The 23303-nt window shown below is 44.2% G+C and overlaps 1 protein-coding gene across 3 annotated transcripts; it reads right to left on the reverse strand.

Moving 5' to 3' along the window:
* Nucleotides 1–1928: 1928 nt before the first annotated feature.
* MSL3 (MSL complex subunit 3) lies at nucleotides 1929–18710 on the reverse strand. Of its 3 annotated transcripts, none has more exons than XM_082717098.1 (13): nucleotides 18422–18710; nucleotides 17001–17083; nucleotides 16511–16606; nucleotides 16079–16179; nucleotides 15220–15305; nucleotides 14516–14638; nucleotides 13576–13736; nucleotides 12610–12768; nucleotides 10648–10910; nucleotides 9858–9967; nucleotides 5641–5740; nucleotides 5088–5172; nucleotides 1929–2727 (listed from the first exon to the last, which is right to left on the reverse strand). In XM_082717098.1, the coding sequence occupies exons 1-13, from the start codon at nucleotides 18521–18523 to the stop codon at nucleotides 2628–2630; spliced, it is 1569 nt and encodes a 522-aa protein (XP_082573224.1). In that variant the 5' UTR covers nucleotides 18524–18710; the 3' UTR covers nucleotides 1929–2627. The 3 variants fall into 3 exon arrangements, with proteins under 3 accessions (XP_082573224.1, XP_082573226.1, XP_082573225.1); XM_082717100.1 differs by lacking the exon at nucleotides 18422–18710 and adding an exon at nucleotides 18079–18372; XM_082717099.1 differs by lacking the exon at nucleotides 18422–18710 and adding an exon at nucleotides 17988–18194.
* Nucleotides 18711–23303: the final 4593 nt, after the last annotated feature.

The raw sequence follows: 23303 nt of genomic DNA on the forward strand, positions 1-23303 counted from the left end.
CCTTTGTCTTACTTGTGATCTCTGTCAAATAAATAAATCTTTAAAAAAAAAAGTGACAAGAGGAAGATAGCGTATAATTTTTAGGAGAATGGCCTAGACATTTAAATCATATTTTTAACTGATATATTATTTGAAAATTTATTAATGATATATAATAAAGGGACACTTGAAGGTCTCTTAATCAACCTAAGCTGTAAATAACTAGCTTATAGGAAGTTATGATTAGGAAATGCCTTAGGAAGAAAACTTTTCATTATTAGAAAATGAATGAAGGGGTGCCTGGGTGGCTCATTGTTAAAGTGTCTGCCTTTGGCTCAGGCCACAATCCCAGGGTCCTGGGATCGAGCCCCACGTTGGGCTCCCTGCTCTGTGGAAAGCCTGCCTCTCCCTCTCCCCCTCCCCCAGCTTGTGTTCCTTCTCTCACTGTCAAATAAATAAATAAAATCTTAAAAAAAAAAAGGAAATGAATGAATTGTGGCTGTCTCTAGAAGAACTCCTGGGGAAAAAGAAACACTGGCGGGGTCTACACAGTATACCTGGGGTAGAGATAGCGGAAGCAAAGGGGCTTTCACTGTGTGCTCTTTTGTATCTTTTGGATCTTAAGTGACAAGAATATATTATCTTTTAAGATACATTTAGATTTAAAGGAAGGGAATGAAAATCTGTACGTAGAGACCTGGAGACATAAACAAGATCATGATTAAATGATAAACAGCTGCTAAAAAGGAGAAAATGAATGAATTGTAAACTTAAGGTATGCAACTGTATAAACATTCCCAGAGATAGTCGGTATCCATTTCACTGGAGACTTTAAACAAGGAGATTCTCATAAGGGAAATTTTTTTTCTTCTTTTCTTTTCCAGGCCATGAATAATTACTGATTAAATTTTTTCAGCAATTCAGAGCACACTGCCGGTGCACCAGATTTAATTAAAGAGGCACTGCATGAACCAAATGGAGATGAAACATAGTACGAACTCAGTGCTATACCTGATGAGACACCAAAAACCTGAGTTACTTAGCTACTAACCACACTAAGATGATGTCTACTCTGATTTACAGGCTCTCAATCTCACTGGTCAATATATGCAGAAGTCTCTTTGATGGAACCACTGAACCATTTTAGATTTAAAAAAATCCCCTGTGGCCTTTGTCATTCATGACCAATAGTCTTTGGAAGTTAAGGTCAACTGAACTGAGCTACAAAAGAAGGCGGGCGCTCTAGTCAAGGCTTGTGTGGTACTGGGATCCCTTTAACTGAGTTACAACTTTCTTAAAAATCTAGGTCATTTTCCTAAAAATTATATTTTCCTCCTCTTGCCAATTTTTAAACTGTTATTTCCCTAAACTCCTATACCTTGCAGTTAAGTATCATATTCATCATGTTAACGTTTGCCTTTTAATCATCGAAGCAGAGAGGGGGTACAGGAGAGATTAAAACGAGGATTAGAAGGGTGACTGCAGGGGTACCTCAGTGGCTTAGTCGTTGGGCAGCTGCCTTTGGCTCGGGTCATGAACCTGGGGTCCTGGGATCAGCCCCACATCGGGCTCCCTGCTTCTCCCTCTCTCACTCCCGCTGCTTCCGTTCCCTCTCTCGCTGTCTCTGTCAAATAAATAAATAAAATCTTGGAAAAAAAAAAGGGTGACTGCAGAGACCATCAGCTGGTAATGGTGTACAAGGATAATGTGTTGGCCTCAGACCACCTCAGAGAGCAGCAGCAAGACAGCAAAAAACTGCACTGACTCCTAGTAGCCACCTTATGGTCAAGCCACCAAGTGGGGCAAAATCAAAGAGGGATAGAAAACAAAAGGCCCTAGCAAAAAAGGCACAAAAGTATAACAAAATAAAACAAAAAGTTATGAGTCAAGAGATTACCTCACTGTTCCTTTGCAACAAAGAAAGAGGACAAGGCCAGAGTGAAAACTGGTTCTTTGCAACAAGATGGGCAACACTTTATTTAGATCACCAAAAATAAGGTTTTACAGAAAGGGAACCATAACATTACACAACAAAGTATAGCTGTAAAATCTCAAACAAGAGAGGCAACACTTTATTTAGATTACCAAAAATAAGAAAAGGAGCTGTAACAAGCAAATGTGTGACTGCAAATTTTCTTTTGCCATCAGTATCAATTCCCTCTAAAATATTTTGGTACTACTTTGTGATTTCCAAGCAAAACTAAAATTTGTTGGACAGAGTTTTTGAGCCTCATCACAAGAATGAAAACAGTTTGGAAAACAATTTCGCTTAACGCTAACAAATAACTAAAAAATGTGGTCATTGCTGACGAATTAACTCCAACAGCTACTGAAACAGCCTGACTTATACATAATTTCATTAATGCTTCACAGTGACCACAGCTGTTCTTTTTCTGCTGTCACAGATGACATGAGCGGTGGCAAGGGTCTCATGCTGGAGGCTGGTCAGGCACCTAGGAAGTAAACCTTAACAGAAATAACTATAGTATGTAAGCAACTCAAACAAATGGGCCCACCTCTGCCAGAGCCCCTAGGGGTGGGTGTCATGCCAGCTCTGTAAAGAAGGTCCACCTTCTCCCTAGATCTTCATTGGGATCCTAGAGCACAAAGCTAGACAGAGAAGCTGTTCTTCTAGAACCATCAAAACTTTAATAAATTGCCCTGGGGTTCTTGGTGCTATAGTGTGCCTCACAGGCAGCAACATAGGCAGACTCTGGAAAGAAGTCATCATGGTATTCTGCCAAAAACCTGGGAAAAGAAGAAAATGGCCCTGATGATCTTTAACAGTGAGGACTGAATACCAGCAAGCAAAATTTTAACTTGCAACCATCCTAACATTTCAGATGTTTTTGGTATTCCGAAGGAAGAAAATGAATGAAATCTTGATTTCTATATACTCATCACTTTCATTGCATATATCTGGCTCCTCTATCAATTACCATTTCATTAGGATCCTTTCACTGTCAAGTGTACAAAGAGAAATAGAACTGAAACTCCACTAGGTGGCAGGCTTCATTATACAAACATTGGGGGAAAAAATGGGGCTCTGACGACTACTGCATTTTCCTGTTATAAAAACAAACTACACTGGGACGCCTGGGTGGCTCAGTCGTTAAGTGTCTGTCTTTGGCTCAGGTCATGATCCCCGGCTCCTACATCAGGCTCCCTGCTAGGGTGGAAAGCCTGCTTCTCCCTCTCCCTCTGCCTGCCATACCCCTGCTTGTGTACACTTTCTCTCTGTCAAATAAGTCTTAAAAAAATAAAAATAAGCTATAAAAAACTATAACCTCAGGGCGCCTGAGTGGCTCAGTGAGTTAAGCATCTGCCTTCAGCTCAGGTCATGATCCCAGGGTCCTGGGATGCAGTTCTGCAGCGGCTCCCTGCTCAGCGGGGAACCTCCTTCTCCTGCCCTTCCCCCTGCCCGTGCTCACTCTCTCAAATAAATAAAATCTTAAAAAAAAAAGCACTATAAACTCAACAAATGTCACTTAAGAAATTTCCAATACTTCCTACAGGCTAAGCCAAACCAAAATTGAGCAGTATAAATAGTAAAGGGTATCTGGGTCCTAATTTGCCACCCAAAGGTGTTACAGTTTCAGCGTATAGTAGCAAACTTCATAAACAAGGCTGACTTAGTGTCTGGCCATGGACGTTACAATGAGGCCAGTTATTCAAAAGTTCACATTCCGCAGACGCTATTTTGTGTCTCAAGTGTCAAAGATTTCACCACAAGGGGCTTAAACATCTTTACATGGGCCATATTAACCGAAGGCTAATTAATTTCATGCTTGCTTCTCCAGCCTCATTCCACCTTTCCAAATTTCTAAAAAAGTAAGGATAAACCTAGTATCTTCTTTAGTAAAAACCGAGTCAAAATTCATGAGATAGCTAACTCTTCTCTGGATTGTGCCATTTTTAAGGTGATCATTGAGTCTACCGAGAGTCATACCGAGTCTACCGTATCTACTGGATACGTTTTCAAAACCAATTAGAATATTTGTAAATCTTTCTACATTAATTCTTAAAACATTAATTTCTATTTTGTTTTGGGCATGACAAAATCAGCAGGCTTTCCTATGCTAACTTGCAGCTATTCTTCATGTTTTATTGGCACTATTTGATTTTGGCCTACACAATCTTTATGCCAAACAGAATTGGGTGTTTGAGGGGAAGGCTGGAAGGGAAGAGTATATTTTTCATAATTGTTTCTAATAATGTGTAATAAACTCTAATTTCACTCACAGACACTCTACTCAAAATGTCTACATAAAAATACCCTTTAAAACTCCAAATACCCTTTAAAATACCCTTTAAAAACTCCAAAAACCTATTTCTCTTGCTGGAATACTTTCCACACCAATAAATCCTACTTGTTTAGCTCTTGCAGGTTGGAGCCTGACTACAAAGAGAAGGCACCCCCTTAGAGAGAAGGAAGAAACAAGATCAGGTAGATACATGAGCTGGGTAAGGCGGTGTGATGAGCAGCCTTGAACATGAAGCAGAGGAACTGGTCAGTAGACATCTGAATGGGAGAGAGCTGGGCCACAGGCACAAGTGAGTCTGGGGCCCACAGCATGGTACGAGGAGTGGGGGCAGAGCCTCAGAGCAAATGATCCTCAGATACAATGACTGGCTCTGTCAGATGTAGAGAACAGTACCTTTCTTTAAGTTTACAAACTGTCAGCATGTATCGGTCATTTAGCTTAACTCTAAACACAAAAATCCAACCTGTAAATGCTAATATTTAGGTTAGTTTATGTAAATGCAACAAAGAAAAGCCCAATACTTAAGGTACTTCTAAATGAAAAATGTAAAACTAAATTATCAATCTCAATCACTTCTACTATAAAAAATTAATTTTCTATTCAGTTACCCAAATGTATTCTTCTAGTAACACAAAAATTTTCCCTTTATACAATAAATTACAGAAGAAGGAAATAGCCAAAAAAACCCTGATGTCATGATTACAGTTGGAATCAATCATTCTTAGCTACTACTGCTACTGTTTAAAATACCACAAAGCTAGCTTCCACATCTATTATGGAGAAGTTCAGAAAAGTCATATATAAGGCAGCAGAGATAAATGTTTACAAACAAATTTAAAATACCTAAGAAAGAGATCAAAGTGCTTCAGTAAAGCCTTCAGATTCTTCTCAGAAAAGGACATCTTTCCAAGGATTTCTGGAAGTTTCACTGCATTAAAAATAAAACCAAAACCATATACAACTGGCAGACTCTGGAAATGAGCACACACACTGAGGGGCCTTGCTTACCTTATTCAAACTGAAATTAACGTCTACATTATCAAACAAAACCAAAACTCTCACTGAACACAGTACAGTGGTACACATGGCACAAATACAATTTTTATGAAATTTAAGATTGAGTCAATGCCTTTTTAAAAAAATTATTTTCAATGATTTTTCTTAGACCCTCAAAATTACCACGAGAGGTACATAAACTAACAAGGGTGTTAAAACCAAAGTGGAGGGGTGCCTGGCTGGCTCAGCTGGAAAAGCGTGACTTCTGACCTCAGGGTTATAAATTTGAGCCTCACACTGGGTGTAGAGATTACTAAAAAAAAAAGATTAAAAAACCCCCAAAGTGGAAGGGAGTGGGGGGCGGGGGAGGAAGAAGAAAGTAGGGATCAGGATTTCTTACCAAACAATCGTAGCAAGTGTTGTGCCCCGTAAATGTAAGACGGTGGAGGGGGCTGGTCACCTGGGGGGTAGCTGTCAGGTACAAGTTTCCAGGAGAGGACCTGAGAAAAAATACAGTGACAAATTGTTCAATGCATACTTAACACTGTCACCAAGAGATCTCAAAATTTAGAATCCAAGCGGAAATACACTTGCTTTGAGGTTCTCATCTCGAACTGAGTGTCAAATTCTCACTCCCAAGCTTCGTGGGCTCCTACCAACTTAGGAGTTGCTTCACAGCTGGACCCAGAAAATGGCAGTGAACAGTAATGACAAACCACTGTGGAATTCTGAACGCCACTCCTCTAACTTTCCCATGAAGCCTTTTTAGGACATGATCTCAGCATATAGGAGTATAATGCATTATGTTGAAAAGGATCAAACTACAAAATAATGAAATTCAATATGACACTTAGAAAAAATACACAATATAATGTACATAATTATTATGTAAATACACAGAAGACCTACCAGGAAGTATATATCAAAAAGTTAAATGTCCATTTCTTACTGCTGAAATTATGATTTAGGAAGTTTGGGAGGATAAGGTATGCATCTTCCATATTGATTATATATCAGCATATATCTAATAGTTCCCTACAACTTTTTCAAAACATTCTTGCCTCTTATATCACATGAGAATCCACCTTCCTTGGCAACATAGAGATACTGCTCATCACCTTAAGAAGTTAAAACAATAAATTGCACATAAAGGAAAATATACAAAATATACAGCTCTATGTCAAAATAATAGAAAGCTTATAAATATAAAATGTGGGGTGCCTGGGTGGCTCAGTCGTTAAGCGTCTGCCTTCAGCTCAGGTCATGATCCCAGGGTCCTGGGATTGAGCCCAGCATTGGGCCCCTTGCTCTGTGGGAAGCCTGCTTCTCCCTCTCCCACTCACTGTCTCTCTCTTTCAAATTAATAAAATCTTAAAAAAAAAATAAAGCGTGTGTGTAGGGGGAGAGGAGACATAAAATAAGATTAAGGAAATATTTGATTTCCCAATTCTCCATAGCTATGACCTATAAATTAGCTGTAACTGTTTTGGTCATTTTTGTCCCTTTTCCTTTATTGGAAATCATGCCATATGCAAAAACTAACCCAAACATGTTTTGAGTAATATTACCATTGTTTTAAGATTCCCCAATTTCCTGATATATTTGATTCCCTTTGGAAACTAATCCGAACCACTGGATCAAGTGAAAGCAGACTTCAATCCTGGTAACCAATTTCTTTTCCTTTTTTCTAAATTTCAGAGCTGTGGGTGGACTTTGGGCTTTTGTTAAAGTCAAGAGCTATATTTAGAAGCTCTCTGAGTCTCCACAGAGATATTTCAGCACATTATAGGACTATTTTACCGAGTTGCTGCTTTGCCTTTTGGGATCTGTCAAGTTTAATCTGGAAATAGAGTAGGGCCAAAGAAATCCTCTGTAAGATAAGGCAGAAGGATGCCAAAACCACCCCAGAAAGGCTGATGTACTAAATTGAGTACAAGTGTACACAATGAAACTATAGAAGTGAGTCTCACCATGGTTCTGGATGGCTCCACGCTGCAAGTCTGGGCTTCAGCCCTGGCCTCACCCGCCCCACCCATCTGGGGTGTAGACCACTGAAGGGAGGGATTTGGTTTCAGCATCTTTATTCCATGCCCAGCACCTCAGCCTGTGATGCACACAACGGAAGCTTGGCAACTGTTTTGACAGCAATAATTGAAGTTAACGTAGGGGAAACCGCAATCATTGGAACCATGAGACACATGTGTGCAGTTATCTGGCTACTCAGCGGGCCGGCCTACCTCACTCATTCCGCTCTGCATTTCGATACAGTGTATCACCTTCTATTTACCAAAGATAAATTTCATGGGGAAAAACAGGTTTCTAGCAGAGCGATTCTCACCTGGGGTATACAGACAACCACCTGTGAATCGTAAATGTGTACATCCAGACTCTACCCCAACGCACTAGGTCAGTGACAGTCTCAGGTGATCTGGATGCAGAGCTTTTACTAAAACACACGGAGACAGAGGTGCTCAGGAAAGTGGCAGTTTCCTAAGATGTCATGAGTCACTGCTGGGAGCCTCACTAGACCACCTGCTCTACTGGAGCTTGCAGCTGTCCTTGTAACCACTAGATGGCGGGCTCTCGCTGCCAACCTGAGAGGAAATGGCCTTGCCTGAATATTCATGAGCCTCTTACAAGAAAAGAGCTCCCCTTAATAACACCTGCAGGGCCTTGTCTGAAAAAAAGGACGTTAGGGAGTGCTATAATAGGAATTTCCTAACTTTCCCTCAGTGTCACTGTAAAACAAATTAAGTTTTCCAGCTTTACTATTGGGGGTCAACCAGTTAAGGACTTCTGCCAAATCCAGCCTAACTTCCTTGTGCTAAAAATAAAAATGACTTGTATTTTTAAGTGGTTAATAAAATCACATGAATAAATATTTCATGGCGTGAAAATCACGTGAAAGTCAATTACTAGTGTGCATGAATACATTTTGGGGGGCAGAGAGCCACACTCATTCACTTATGAGTAGCTCTCACACTACAGCAGAGTTGGATAATCTCCAAAGACACTATACAGTATACAACCCTGAAAATATTTGCAATCTGACTCTTTACAGAAAAAGTTTGCCAACCCTCATCTTTAACTGTTCACTCTCCCTAGTAAAGCCATCTCCCCTATGCACAGAAACAGGGAAATCCTACCTCCTAGGTGAGATTCACAGAGTATCCCAGTAGACCAAGACATTTCTTAAACCCCCGGTACCTTCACTACCTACACATGAGTTAACTAGCCTTAAAAACAGAATTTTTAAGATTTTTTTTAAAGATTTTATTTATTTATTTGACAGAGAGAGATCAAAAGTAGGCAGAGAGGCAGGCAGAGACAGAGGAAGGGAAGCAGGCTCCCTGCCGAGCAGAGAGCCTGATGCGGGACTTGATCCCAGGACCCTGAGATCATGACCCGAGCCGAAGGCAGCGGCTTAACCCACTGAGCTGCCCAGGCGCCCTAAGATTTTATTTATTTATTTGACAGAGAGACACTGAGAGAAGGAACACAAGCAGTGGGAGAGGGAGAAGCATGAGAGAGGGAGAAGCAGGCTCCCTGCTGAGCAGGGAGACCGATGCGGGGCTCGATTCCAGGACCCTGGGATCATGACCTGAGCCAAAGCAGATGCTTAACCACTGAGCCACCCAAGCACCCCTAAAACTGAATTTTTTTTTTAAAGATTTTATTTATTTATTTGACAGAGAGAGATCACAAGCAGGCACAGAGGCAGGCAGAGAGAGAGAGGAGGAAGCAGGCTCCCTGCTGAGCAGAGAGCCTGATGCGGGGCTCGATCCCAGGACCCTGAGATCATGACCTGAGCCGAAGGCAGTGGCTTAACCACTGAGCCACCCAGGCGCCCCTAAAACTGAATTTTTATATGAAAAGTTTCCCCACTTGTAAAATGGAAACCTGATGGCAAGGTTGTTCTAGAGAATGTGAGGCGATTTAGGTCAAGTGGCTGGCACAATGCTAACACATGAGTGAGGTAGGCCGGCCCGCTGAGTAGCCAGATAACTGCACACATGGGTCTCATGGTTCCAGTGATTGTGGTTTCCCCTACGTTAATGCTACCCACCCTCAAAGGGATGGGTACTGGTACAACTATTAACAAAGAATTTTATATTTTTAAATAGTTGGAAAAACCCAAGAGAAGAACCATATTCCATAACACAAAAATCATGATACTCAAATTTCAGTGTCCATAAGTGTTATTGGACCACAGCATGCCCATTCGTTTACAGAGTGCTTTCGGAATTGGGGAGTCTTGAAGGAGACTGTGTGGTCCACAAAGCCTAAAATATTTACTCTCTGGATCTCTCCAGAACAAGTGTGCCAACGTCTGTTCCATAAAATGAAAATACTCATATATTTCAATACTTGTGCTTACTTAAAAGACGACCATAAGCACAGGGCTGGAATCCTAGGATTTTCTCATTTTGGAAACCCAAACCAGTATAAAACGTCATCATATGAAGCATTGTGTTGCTATCCACAGCAAGAGCAACACAGCGTTTCTAAGGAAACCTGATTTCCGCCCACAGGATTTAAGCCCCAAGGAGGCTTAAGGTCCTTTAAGGTCCTTTAAGGAGGACTCACTACGGATGACCAGCAATAGTAATGCTTTACCTCGTTTATTTCATTAGTTCTTCTGCCTTCAAAACCAGCAAACACGGCACTCCCTTCCTTGCTGGGGGTCAGAGGAACCGGTGAGGATGATCTGCTATGCACAGGTGTCTCTTCAGAAGGAAAAAATGTTAATTATTCGCTTGTAAACCATACAGCAACTGAAGAGTAATAACTTTGCTACTGTTTTAACAGTCATCTGGCAGTCTAAAACAGTAAAGAAGTTATTAATCTTTAACAGTAAGACTTTCCCATCATCAAAGACAGTACCTGGATTCTTGGGGGGAAAAACAGGAAACAAGTATTGACATGTGCTACAGCACGCTGAACTTTGAAAACATTATGCTAACTGAGAGAAGCCACAGACAGAAGGTCACTTACTGTGTCATTCCACTCGCAGGAATTGATGCCTAGGAGAGGCAAATCCATAGAGATAGGAAGTAACTAGGGATTGCCTAGCAAGATAGATTAGGGCCGGGAGGAGGGAATGCGGAGCTACCGCTACAAGACCCACGAGACAGCGAAACCAGCAGGGCCAAGCATCCAACTGCGGAGCCGAAGGTGTGGGGCTCCTCTCTCCAGGCCACAGGGAAAATGCCTCGTGAGTCTTGGTCGGAGCCAGACTCCCGAGTGGATTTCCCACAGCTGAGTGGGTGAGTCTGGGCGTGACCGCGCACCCAGCCTCCTCCTTCTCCCAGGCTCCCCTGTCCACTGGGCGCCCGTCAGGAGAGCAGTGCCTGGCACCCGCCAAGCCCAAAGTGAAAGGCTTGCCCACACCTGAAAGTGGACCTACTCTTCTCCAGGTGCAGGAACAGCTTTGGCATGCTGGAGGGTGTGTCCTGCTGCCGGCGCTTGGGCTGAGGCGAGGCGCTGCTCTCAGACAGCCTGTCACAGTTGGCAGAGTGGCGCGTGGACCGCCTCAGGGACTGCAAGGCTTCCGGTTCAGCTTTGCGCCTTTTGGGGGTAGCTGGCTCCCCTGTGGTGGGCTGACTCTCCGTGGACTGCGGTGTGGATGGATTCAACAAAGGCGGGCTCGGAGAGAGCTCCTCTTGGTTCCTACGGAAGGAGAGGAGAGAGCATCACAGACACCTGGGCCCCAGAATCTCTGCCAAACCTGACGTTCTTAAATGTCCTCCTTCAGGCAGAGCAGAAAACACTCTGGACTCCACTCTAGGAGACTTAAAACTTTTACTTGCAAATGTGGCAAAACAAGTGTTTTCTTAAAGAGTAACCATACGTACTCGATCATTTAACTCCTCTTGACTTGATAACTCTGCAAGGCATGCTGGCATTAAAGGCTGTAATACCCCTTTTGTATTTGTCTTTTAGCGATGGTTCTCAATGGGGAGTCACTGTGCCCTGCCCGGGACAAAAGCGCTATCTGGAGACAGTGCTACTTCGCTTGTCACAACTGGCAAAACACTCCTGGCATCTAGTGGGTAGAGGCCAGGACTGCTGCCCAACAACCTACAGCGCACAGGACGCCCCACCACAAAGAATGATCTCACTCAAAATCGCAACAGGGCTGAGGTTGAGAAACCCCAGTCAAGAGATCAGGATTACTGTGGTAGCTCCATGTATGGGTAACACAGAGGTCTGTGCAATCACTGTGTCTTACATCCTAAAGTAAAATAACATTGTGTCAACTATACTTCAGTAAAAGCTTTCTTTTTTTTTTTTTTTAAATAGAGAGAGTAAGAATACCATGTTATCTCACCACAGTGTAACTACTCACAAGACTAGAACGGAAAAGCCACAAGCATCTGCCAAGCTTTGTGGAACACACAGTCCACCCTGGACACTGGCAACCTTGAGATCTGGAGTAGGGCATGGGGACATCAACACAGGTCCCCAGGGAGTCGCACGCGCCTCTCACGTAGGGTGAAAGCAATGGGAGAGGCAGGCAGGCAGGCTGAGAGACGATCATGAGGCAGACAGAGAACCAGGAGCAAGAAGGCATGAAGGGAAGGGACAAGGGGGTGGTGGGGAAAGGTGGCCAGAGCAGAGCATGGCGTGTGACAAGTGGGAAGTTGTTAGTACCCTCCCTTGGGGAGCAGAGTTAGCAGGGGCAGTAGGTAGACAACAGCAGAGTGCAAAGTAGGCAGGAAGAGAAGAAGTGGAAATCATGAGAACACGCCATTCTCACCAAGAGAGGCAGAGGAAGACAGGGAAGCAGCTTATACAGGTGAGGGTACAGACTTCAGGCTGGGGATTTCCACCCCTTCCCCCAACCAAACAGTAGGGATTTGGGCATGCTTGGTGACTGAGGGAAGAAAGCAGTGATGCAGCAGAGCAGGAAAGGAACTAACCTTTAGTTGAAGGCAAAAGGTGGCCAGCCCTTTCTGACCTTTCTCATTCAATAACTACCCAAGAAGGCAGCCGTTCTTTCCATCGCACAGAGGCAAAAGAAAGAGCCTCAGAAGGCATGTCCTCAAGCCACACACTCAGTAAGTGAAGGAGCTAAATTCAAACCCACTTCCGCCTTTCTCAGTCTGCGCCCTCTTCACCCCATTAGTCTTTGGAAAGACGGGTCAGCTGCTCAAAATCAAACCAAGTTCTCGCACTGGAACCTTCACTTGGTTCAATCTTTTAGAGCCATCTGAAAGTGAATGATGACTTAGCTTACCCAGGGAGAAACTCTACTTTTCAATCTCCTCCTCCAAATCTGTTGGCCCCATAGCAATAGGTGGAAATCTTCAAAGAGTCAACTCGGTTGCTGACATCTAACAGTCAAACTTCAGACTATCTAACTTACCTGTTCGTGTTTGTGGCACTTTCCTTAATCGGAAGGAAAAACTTGGATGAAGTCACCTTTTTATACTGAACTTGTTCATACGGATAGAGTAAAAGCAGTGGCAGCGTGTAATCAAATGTTATTCTTACTCCATCCACCATCTCCTTACAAAGGTCAACGCTAGGAGAGTAAGAAGAGATTAGAGATGCAGTAAGTACTTTCCAAAAGGTCATAATGAAGTTGCATGTTTTTAATCAGGCAGAGTTTTAAACTTAAACACCATATATTTCACCTACACATTTAAAAAATACAGTGAGTTTGTAATTTTTTTGCCACCAAAAAATTAAATGAAAATCTTGATCTATAATATAAAGTGAAAAAAGTACATCAGTCATTTTAACTTACTGCACTGAACACAAATGTATACATTCAGTACCACACAAGGAGTCCAAGCAGCCTGCGTTGCAGAACACAGACTACTGGACCCCAGTTACTGGGAGCGGAAGCGGGCAGACCTAATGAACCATTCCTAATACTTATTGCCAATCAAACCACTTGCCTGTCTGCCTCTAATCCAGCTGGGTAACATGCACAAGGCAGGCGATGAAAACGATTATCCTGGCTAAATAAAAACCTATTTGTAAACAAGCTTTGATAAAATTTTATTTGCCTATTCTGGTGCTTCTCAAGGACAAAGAGTTATCTCCCTATATCATATCACAGAAAAAAACTGGCCTTGGTGTTGAGGCAGTACATACTCAGTATATCCAGACCAGATATCTAAATAGTTATAGAACATTTCGTAAAAGGAACAATATTTTGGTGAGAAATTTCTTACTTAATGAATTATTAGGTTGATCGGATGATATATTAAATGAATTCCAAGTTACAGAAAGAGAGTGTCACCTGTTAGAAATGGAAGTCACTTCCCTAACACACAAAGAGCGAGCCGCTGAGACATCCATCACCCCCTGCCTCACTACTCACTTCTTTTCTGCTGGGATGTAATGCACGTTCATATTGGCATGTGGCATAGCATGATGGTGACGAGGCCTCTCATTGGCTGAAAAGGCTGCATTGATAGCAAAATGTTTCACGTAGGATTCCAAAATAGTTATGATGTTGGTCTGGCATGGAAGTTTCACTAACTGTTAATAAAAATACAGACATGTGATGCATCTCATTGTATAAACCACATGTGCCAATAAACAGTGCTCTTGTCTATATACATTTTTTAACTCAAAAGTAAAGCCAATTCTGTTTGAGAATGTTTTAAATAAATATGCTTTGAAGGTCTATGATTGCTTCTACTAATCATATCCGCATGAAGACTACAGTATAAATTTTAAAAATAAATGTGACCCATGATTCACATCTTAATGATCAATTGCAGCTACCTGGGAAGACTATGTCCACTGTCTGCCTCTGTGACAGATCAATTCTGTCTTAACCTCTTCTTAAAATATTTGAGAGAGAGTGCATCTGTGCACGTGAGTAAGGTGGGAGTGGGCAGGAAAGAACGAAGGGAGAAGGAATGAGAGCATCTCAAGCAGACTCCCACTGAGTGCAAAACCCACTATGGGTCTTGACCTCAGGACCCCGAGATCAAGACCTGAGCTGAAACCCAAGAATCGGACGCTTAATCGACTGAGCCACCCAGGTGCCCCATGTCTTAACCTCCTAATGAAGCTCAGGAATGAGGAGTTTGACAAAGCTCCCCAGAGGATTCTAATGGACAGCCAACGCTGGGAATTCAATCAGCAGCAGAAGAGTACGGTCAGAGAACTTTAAAACCTAACTCACTATAAAACTTAAAATATGAATTTCATTCTTACAAGGTTCTTAATTGTTTGAGTCTGTAACTGTAAAATATGGCAGAATGAAAGTTCTATTACAAATCCAGGTTTTATGTATTCTCCCTACATACCCGTTTCCTCCTGTTGATATAGTAACAATCATCCTCAAGCTTCTTTTTCAGAACTTCAGGGATTTCTATAGTTATTGTTCTTTCTTCCATCTCCCTTTTTGTATGCAGCTCTGGTTCTTCCTTCTGCAATATCACAATTTCATTTTTAACTAGTTTTCACAATAACAGAGTCTATCTCCAAAGGAAGACTAACACAGAGAGCCTACTATGAAACAAACCCCATTAATCCTCGACATTCATACCAGAATGCCACATGTCCTACAGAAAAGTACATTAAAGGCCAAAAGTTAATGTATTTTAGGGCACTAACCATGTTGCCGATGCTAATTTTCTTTCTCCCCCTTTTAAGTTTGCCAGTGAGATTTATGTTAACTTTGAAGGCAGGCAGAAGATGCCAAACTCTGATACACAACATTTAAAAACTAATCATGACTATAAAAGCGAAGTTCATGGCCGTAATGGAAAGAAAGAATTAACTATGATTTGTGAAAACATCTTACAGGTAAAAACAGCGACCAAGAGGTTATACAGTGACTATAAATATAAATAAAGGTTATTTTCCCTTAAAGATCAAGTACAGCTTTACAGTATCTGGTTAAAACAATGCACTTTTACAAAATTATCTGCAACTGAAGAATTTTATCACATATTTTTACCACTAAATATATACCAAAACCAGCATTTTTACAATAGAAACTTTATACCACTTCTGTCTTTTCTTCAATATCACTTTCTTCACTTATTTCTTCATCCTTTTCTTCACTACTGTCAGCAGAGGAACTGCTTATTGCTAGAAAAACAAAAATTATCAGGCATAATGGCACCATATACTTCCCTAACCTTTACAATTATAATTCTTTTATTTAAAAATATTTTATTTATTTATTGGACAGAGAGAGACACAGTGAGAGAGGGAGCACAGGCAGAGGGAGTGGGAGAGGGAGAAGCAGGCTTCTTGCCTAGCAGGGAGCCCGATGCAGGGCTCGATCTCAGGACTCTGGGATCATGACCTGAGCCAAAAGCAGATGCTTAACGACTGAGCCACCCAGGCGCCCCTACAATTATACTTCTTTAAGGTGAAGCGTGTGTCCTACTATTGGCAATAATTAACTGTAGTCCTGCACCTATTTTAAATGTCGAACATAAAAACTGTACCTTTCAGAATAGAAATTTATTTTGAGAACTATAACACCAATTTCAATGAGGGCAAAACCCACCCAAGTTAATGATCTGAAAGTGTTTAGTCACCCAGGATCCTATGGTTCTCTGTTGCATTCATAACTGGGGACAAGGCTCAGAAGTGCCAAGAAGGAAACATGAGGCGTTAGTACAAATAAAGACCCTCGCTGAAAAGGCAGCAGTCATGAGCAAGACTGATGAAGTATTATGGACTAACTGACCACTGCTTTAATTGTTAAGAACAAAAGGGGCACATGTTATGTGTGGTGAGCTTAAAATGTTTCCTTGTCTGTAACTGCAATGACTCCTACCCCTCGATCCTGCGGTATAAAAGGACTAGGTAAAAGTTCTTTAAGCCAAAGAAAATGAAGTCAAACCACTTACAGTTTTCATCATTTTCATCTTTTTCTTCAACAGGGAGGCTTTTTAAGACAGAGTCAACACCGGGCAACCTGCAGCGCTTCTTCTTTCTTCCTGTGCTTCTCCTGAAAGAAAATAAACACAACTGAAATAAAGTTTGATGCTGACTGATACGGGTATTGAAGTACAAACAAAATATAACAACAATTCTTAAGAACCTAAAAATTATTAAATCCCAGAACATAAATGTTAATCTCCACTTCAGAAGATTACACATTAACCTCTGTGAAAACACAGAATTTAGAATACAAGAGCAATTCTTCATGAACACACTTTAAATATATAAAGTTATTAATAAGCCATGTTTGCCATATTTTTACTTTAATATTTTAAAGGTTCTAAACACAAAGGAAAACACGCTGAATAACAATTATGTCACAATTTTTGTGTTCTTACAGGCGAGCTACAGCTTTTCTTGCCAATTTACGCTGTAATCTCCGATTTTCATCGGTGTCACGAAGGACATGATCTTCAGCTGCCCATCTATCCCAGCTAATCAAACAAAAAAAGGAAAAGCATGTAAAATTCAGTATTTTAGGTTGATACGAAACAAATGCTACAAGCATCTCACAGAAGCAGAAGTGTCCCGGAAGTACTTATGTTTTAGAAAACTATTTAAACATTTTAAAATCACAACAAAGATGCAAATAAACTGAAAAAGAAACTCATGCAGACACAGAAAGATCTAGGGTTTCTAGAATTATCCACAGAGAATCCAAATATAATTGACTTAAAAGTAATCCTTCTTCAAAATACGCAAGGTTTGATAAAGCAGAAACAGGAAGTGAAGCTTTTCTACAAGTGTTTCTAAAACTTAAATAAGTTTGCAATGTTCTTGTGCTGCAAAGATGATCAATTTTCAATCCCGTTGAACAAGTACACTCACCTTCTGTTCCAACCATTAAAATGGATCAGATATTCTGGGATCTTTCTGCCTTTTTCGTCTTTCCCAACAATAACATCGACAATCTGAAACCAGGAAATATTGTCCGCAAATGACAGAACATAGAGAATATTGGAAGCTAGATCAGGAAAACTAGATCACAGATCTCTTTTTTAAAAGAAAAGAAAGCGTTCTCTCCTTTTTTAGACTGAAAGCTGGGTTGAAACATTTTTCCTTTCAATTCCATTTTTTTCCCCTGAGTGGATGCCTCAAAATAGGAAACATCCCTCCAACCAGCCCGCGATTGGTCTCAGATATTGAGACTGGGTTCAGCTTCTTGAAACCCATTGGCCGACCCATTTGTCACTAACGAGACAGTCCAGGCCAGACAAGAGCGCTGAGGCCCTAAGATCTCTGGGAGTTGTAGTATCCCCAGCTTAGCCGCGTCCAGGGTCTGGACGTTTGGCAAATTATGCCATCCCTCCGAGGTGTCCCTAGAGGGAACAACTGGGACAAATAATGAGGCGTGTGACCCCTACGGAGGCTCAAGGCGGGACGGGAGGTGGGATAGCAAGCAGCCGGAGGCTTCGGGGGCGGAGCCCGAAAACACAACTCGCAAAAGCTAGAGGCCTCGGGAAGTCCCCTTAAGGCCAGAGTCGCCCCGAAGCACCTGGGGCCCGAAGCCAGCCCCCAAACCCGAACTGCGGTGCCCACTCCCACTCGTCATCCAGGCCCCAGGAACTGCGGTTGTGGCTCAGTGCCCCCGTCCCTCCCCCGCGTCCCCGAAACTTAGATGGACAGGCACAGGACGGGACTCGGGGACCGAAAACCTAAATGCTGCAAGACCCCGAGGGACGAAAGCACCGGGTCAACACTGCCCTCGGGTGGGGAGTCGCGGCCTACGGGAGGGACGGGCCCAGACACGATTGGTGCTCCAGAGCAATGACGTCGTGAATCGACGGCCAGTGCTATGGCGCTACGGTTTAAGACCTGGCTCGGTCAGTCAGGGCGTCGCACGGCAGCCCAGGCAACGATGGGCCGCGCAGAATGGTGAAAGATTTAACAAGAAGCTGAAGGCCGCCAGCAAGCGACCTCCTCGACGGTAGCCCTCGCTGGCGTCGGGTACGCAAACCGCCGTCGCCGCCCCAGCCTCGCGACACTGCACGCGCGAGGTTTCCGATGGCGCGTGCGCAGCCCAGCGCCGGGCGGAAGCGGAAGCATCTGGGCCCCGACTCCCCAGCGCCGCGCCCCGAGAGCGCCCCCTGCTGCACGCACGGCGCCTCGCAAGCCGAGGAGCCGCCGGCATGGAGCGCCGGGCCCCGCCACTTCCCCTGGTCCGCGCCGCCGTCCGCACCCGCATCGCATCCGCCACCCGTCCCGGGGTCCCCGGCCCGCGCCTCCTCCCTGTCCCTCCGCGGCGGCACCTTGGCATCGTACAGCACTCGCGCCTTGGTGGGGTCAGGCTCGAAGCACAGCACTTTCTCCCCTGAGTGGAATTTAAATTTCATGCCCTCGCTCGCGCTCATTTGCTCATCGTGGCGGAGGGCGAGGCTCCGGGGCGGGCGGAGCGCGCGCGGTGGGGGAGGGGGGTGGGGGCGGGGAGGTGGCGCTCAGCAGCGGGGGTGGGGGGAGGGAGCGGGGAATGGCGGAGGCTGCGGCCGCTCCGCCCTCGGTCCCGCCTCGGCCCGCCCCGCGCGGTGGCCAGACCTGGGAGTCTCGGGGCGGGCGCGCTCCCGCCGGGGCGCGTGTCCGCGAGTCCTGCTGGGCTCCGCAAAGACCCGCAGGGAATGACGCCCGTGGCGGTCTTCCGGCAGGACGGCCCCTCCCGCGATCGTGGGAAAGGTGGCCGGCGCGGGCTGGGCCCGCGGGGTCATCGGGCCGGGCGCGCGCTCTCCGGCCCGGGCTGGGAGGCACCCAGGAGAGGGTCTGTCTGGGGGTGGGCAGTGGCGGCGGGGAGGCCAGCCGGCGGCCTCCTTCCAGCAACCACCGGCCGCGCCGCGCGGGCCACCTTAGCAGAGCGGCGCGCTGCCCAAGGTGGCTCCGCGAGGAGGACGTCCGGCTCAAGTCGGGTCTAGGTGGGCGAAGGGTGGTGGGGGAGTGAAGAAAGCCCTGGCGCATACCTGGGCCGGGACAAGCAGGTGACAGGTCTGGAGCCATCCAGTGACGGCGCGTGAGCATTGGGAGTGAGGCTGTGAGGTCCTTAACCAAGTCATTAACATCTTAAGTCTTGGCATGGTTTTCAAACCCCGCACTCAGGAGTTGCTCAGTCTAGGTCTGCTGCAGTATGTTGAAAATTCCCCCAAGGGGGAAAGAACTGTAAAGCTGGTACCAGGAGGTACCTGCACCAACGAGGTGCTCAGGAGATCTTGATGAACAAGTGACAAGTGCTGGGAGACCAAGGCCAAACCTCCAGAGACAGGAAAGAAGGTGCCGAATTTTTGGCTTTGTTTTGAGGTATGGAAAGCGTTTGGGTAGTGTAGTGACTGGATTAAGATGGGCCTAGAGACCACCTTGGCGGCTCTGAAGTCGTGCTCTATTCTTGCAGCCAGAAATTTGCGCTTGCGCTCCCTTTCACTGGGTTTCTTGCTATACATCCTTCACAGTTCACCTTGGACATTGCCAGGAGAAAACCCCTCGGGCTCCCCCCCCCCCCCCGAATCACATACCCCTCCAGTATTCCCTCCCAGCCTCTACCTACCTGTTGCTTACATTTACGGTGTGCTGCAGTAGAATGGGCTGTTCGTTTCCAAAGTGCTCCTCATTAGATTCTCCGTTCCTTGAAGTTGGGAGGGCAGAGCTGTGGGGAATCTCATCCAGCTGACGGTATAGTCCTGGCACACAATAAATGTTTAATGAATGAGTGAACAGATAACAGATTTATGAAATAGAATGCCCAAAACTCAGTGACCAGTTGGACTTGACAGGGGAAAGGGAAGGAGAAATCTTGAGAGACGTCCAGATTTTCTGGCATAATGAGTTGGGCGAGCAATAGATCCACTGGGCAAAATAAGGGCCCTGAGAGGGACAGGTTGAGGGAAGATGGACGGATAGTGAGCTGTGTCTTTAATAATAATACAGTGGTGAAACCGGAACTGGAGCTGTGATCCTTCTGCAGGTTGTGGCTTATCAGGAATGAGCTGTTGATGGTGATGTTCCCCATAAGTAGCAGGGGGAGCTCTAAGGCACAAGGAGTTGCCTGTCATGGCTAAACCACATCAGAATATTAGCAATTTTATTTTTCTTGTTGGAGAATGGAGATTTCCTTTCCAGACTCTAACCTCGCAGGGCAAGACTTTTAGATGCTTGCTTTTGTTTCTCTCCATTTCCACCCCTTCTTATGTGCTTGAGCCACATCTTTTCCTCTGTTGCCCCTAAACAGTCCAAGAATGCAAAAGCCTTCAGTGACAGCACCCCTTGCTGGCCTCCTCTGGATTGGGAGCCACTAGAGAGGCCTCCATCTTTAATGTGGGCCCAGCATCCTTTTCCCTCTTAGGTGCAAAGGTAGAGAACATAGAGGGCTTTGTGATCCAGTTCCACACTTGTCACTTCTCGTTTGTGACCTTGGACAAGGGATTAGTCTCTCTGTGATGCCGTTTCCTCACATTTAAAGATAATAGTGGCTCCAACCTCCTCAGGTTGTTTTAGGAATAAATCTACTCAGTCTACATGTGTTTGTGTAGTGCCTGGCACATAATAAGTGGTGGGTACATGTTTGCCATTAATATTAGGCATTCCTTGGTCATTTCTCCTTGACCTCATTCATTCATTCACTGAAAAAAAATATGTGTGTGTGTGTGTATATATATATATACACACACATATATTTATATATATATATACATTTTTATATAAATAAATTATATATATATATGTGTGTGTGTGTGTGTGTGTGTGTGTGTGTGTGTGTGTAATCTCCATGCCTAACATGGGGGCTTGAACTCACAACCCTGAGATCAGGAGTCACCTGCTCTACCCACTAGGCCAGCCAGGCACCCTGTTCTACAGATTTTTATTGAGCCTCCAGTGTTCCGGACGCTAGACACACAAGCTAGAACAGAATACAGGTATTACTCTTGGCCTTGAAGAAGAGACGTTTCAGCAGGGGCCCCGCAGTGAGCATCACGTGTGCTGTCGGAGGGAACAGACAGGTGCTTACATCTCTCCAGGAGGAGGCAGAGTATCAGAAAAGGCTCCAGAGAGGAAGTCTCTCCTGTTAAATAATAAACTGAAGCATATTAAACATCTTTAAGAATGTGAGCAGAAATCAACTGCAGTCAAGTAAATGGGAAGTGCTGAGGAGTACTTACTTCAGCGTTAGGAGCCCAGAGAGAGATTTTTTTTTTTTTAGAGAAAAGGCAGAAATAAAGAGGTTCTTGATGGGCTATCGTGTAAAGACTGGTTGGCTGTTTGTGACTGGTTACCCTTAGTGTTTTATGTCATGACCTTGAGGCATTTACAGGCTTGGGTTTTAGGCTGCCAAAGCATTAGAGCTACCTCAGTCTAATAGCCTCCTCGTTGAATTAATTTAACAATTCCCCCCTTTTGGTCCTCTTCTTCTACATGAGAGAATGACCAATGACCATCACTGAGAGTGATGTCACTCTCAGTCATCATGAGAGTTACGTTGCAGCTGTCTCACTGTGACCCTCATAGGTGACGATGTCAGATCCGTGGAAGAAATGTTTCTGCTGTTCATCTTGTCCGTCTTGTTTCTGTTTCTCCAAGCCCAGTGGGACCATCTGATGTGCTGCTGATGGCTGTGAACATGCGCTTAAGACTTCTGAGGGGCGCCTGGGTGGTTCAGTGGGTTAGGCCTCTGCCTTCAGCTCGGGTTATGATCTTGGCGTCCTGGGATGGAGCCGCGCGTCGGGCTCTCTGCTCAGTGGGGAGCCTGCTTCCCTCTCTCTCTGCCTGCCTCTCTGTCTACTTGTGATCTCTCTTTCAAATAAATAAATAAAATCTTAAAAAAAAAGACTTCTGAGTGAACATACCATACAAGGGGAACTACAATGACAACTATGAGGATGATAATATGGAGAGACTTCACCAGGGCTCCCATGAGACAAGCCAATGGGTCTCAGAAAAGTCAAAGAGGGGACATCAGCCTGTTTTAGCCAAGTGGCTGGTTTGTTAATTAACTGTATTTGCTGTGAGACCAGAGTGTTGGTCCACGTGCTGCAGGAAGTATTTGTTGTGGCGCTGGCTCCTCCTTGTTCAGCCCATAAGTCACCTAAAGCAGTTCTCTTATCTGAAACCATCTTAGCAAGAACATCTGGAGACTGAATTGTGTAGCTATGGCCTGAGCAGTAGTTCAGCAATAGTTGCCCTGGTGAAGGAGCGTTATTTTCCTGTGCATTACCAGAGAGAAGAGGCAAGTGGTGGAAACGCAGAAGGAATAAAGAAGAAGGAGAAGAAGAAGGAATAATGGAGATGAAGATCTTGATCCATGATCTTGGAGGAGCTGTCCGCCTCAAGATGCCATCTGCTTCTGAGGAGGAACCTCCCTAGTCAACTTGAATTTTAGAGCTCTAGCTAGCATGCCATTCCAAGAGTCTGGAGGAGCCCTTTTTCATGGGGAGAAGTGGACCCAAGTTCAAGTCCTGAAGTTTGTGGTCTTGGCAGTGAGAAGGACCGGTTATGATTTCTTCCAGGGAGGTTCAAGGGCAGCCTTGGTTCTTGGTGATTCCAAGTCAGAAAGGTGGGAGAAAATTAGAAACGTTAGCCTGGAGAGTTGTAGCCAGACACTTGAGGAAACTAGAATTCAGGATCCAGTTCAGGTAATAGATACATAGTAGTTTCCTCCTTCCTTTTTTTTTTTTTTGTATCCATTTTTTATTTACATTGTAATTAGTTAACATACAGTGTAATATTGGTTTCAGGAGTATGCAGTAGTTTCCTTTCATCCTTATTATTTCTAAGTAGGTTTTTTTTTTAAAGTTTTATTTATTCAAGGAATCTCAATGCCCCCTTCCCCCCCCCCCCCCCGTGGGGCTTGAACTCATGACCCTGAGAGCAGAGTCACATGCTTCTCTGACTGAGCCAGCCAGACCCCCCTCCTAAGTAGTTTAAATTACATATGTTGATTAGAATTCTTAATCCGGAGAGTCCTTTATTTCTAGTGAAAACTGAGAAGTAAGCAACATCGACTGTTGGTTACACTGACATTCTATGGATTGGGAAATTTATAAATATATTTCACAGTTTCTATAAGTATATTCTTCCTCAGTAAAATTTTTGATGTGTTACAAAAGATGTCTACTAATCGATCCAAATATCTTTAGTTCCTCTGTAAAAGAAAGCCAAAAG

This window comes from Mustela nivalis (assembly GCF_964662115.1).
Source record: "Mustela nivalis genome assembly, chromosome: X".
Classification (NCBI taxonomy): domain Eukaryota; kingdom Metazoa; phylum Chordata; class Mammalia; order Carnivora; family Mustelidae; genus Mustela; species Mustela nivalis.

Bases quoted from the DNA above. Each gene is read 5' to 3' on its own strand.
- MSL3 (XM_082717100.1), bottom strand. From the start codon at position 18,357: ATGCGGGTGCGGACGGCGGCGCGGACCAGGGGAAGTGGCGGGGCCCGG. The intron at 12,769-13,575 runs GTGAGTAGTGAG...TTACTCTCCTAG, and splicing joins TACATCCCAGCAGAAAAGAA to CGTTGACCTTTGTAAGGAGA. The intron at 5,173-5,640 runs GTAAGAAATCCT...TTTTTAATGCAG, and splicing joins ACACTTGCTACGATTGTTTG to TGAAACTTCCAGAAATCCTT.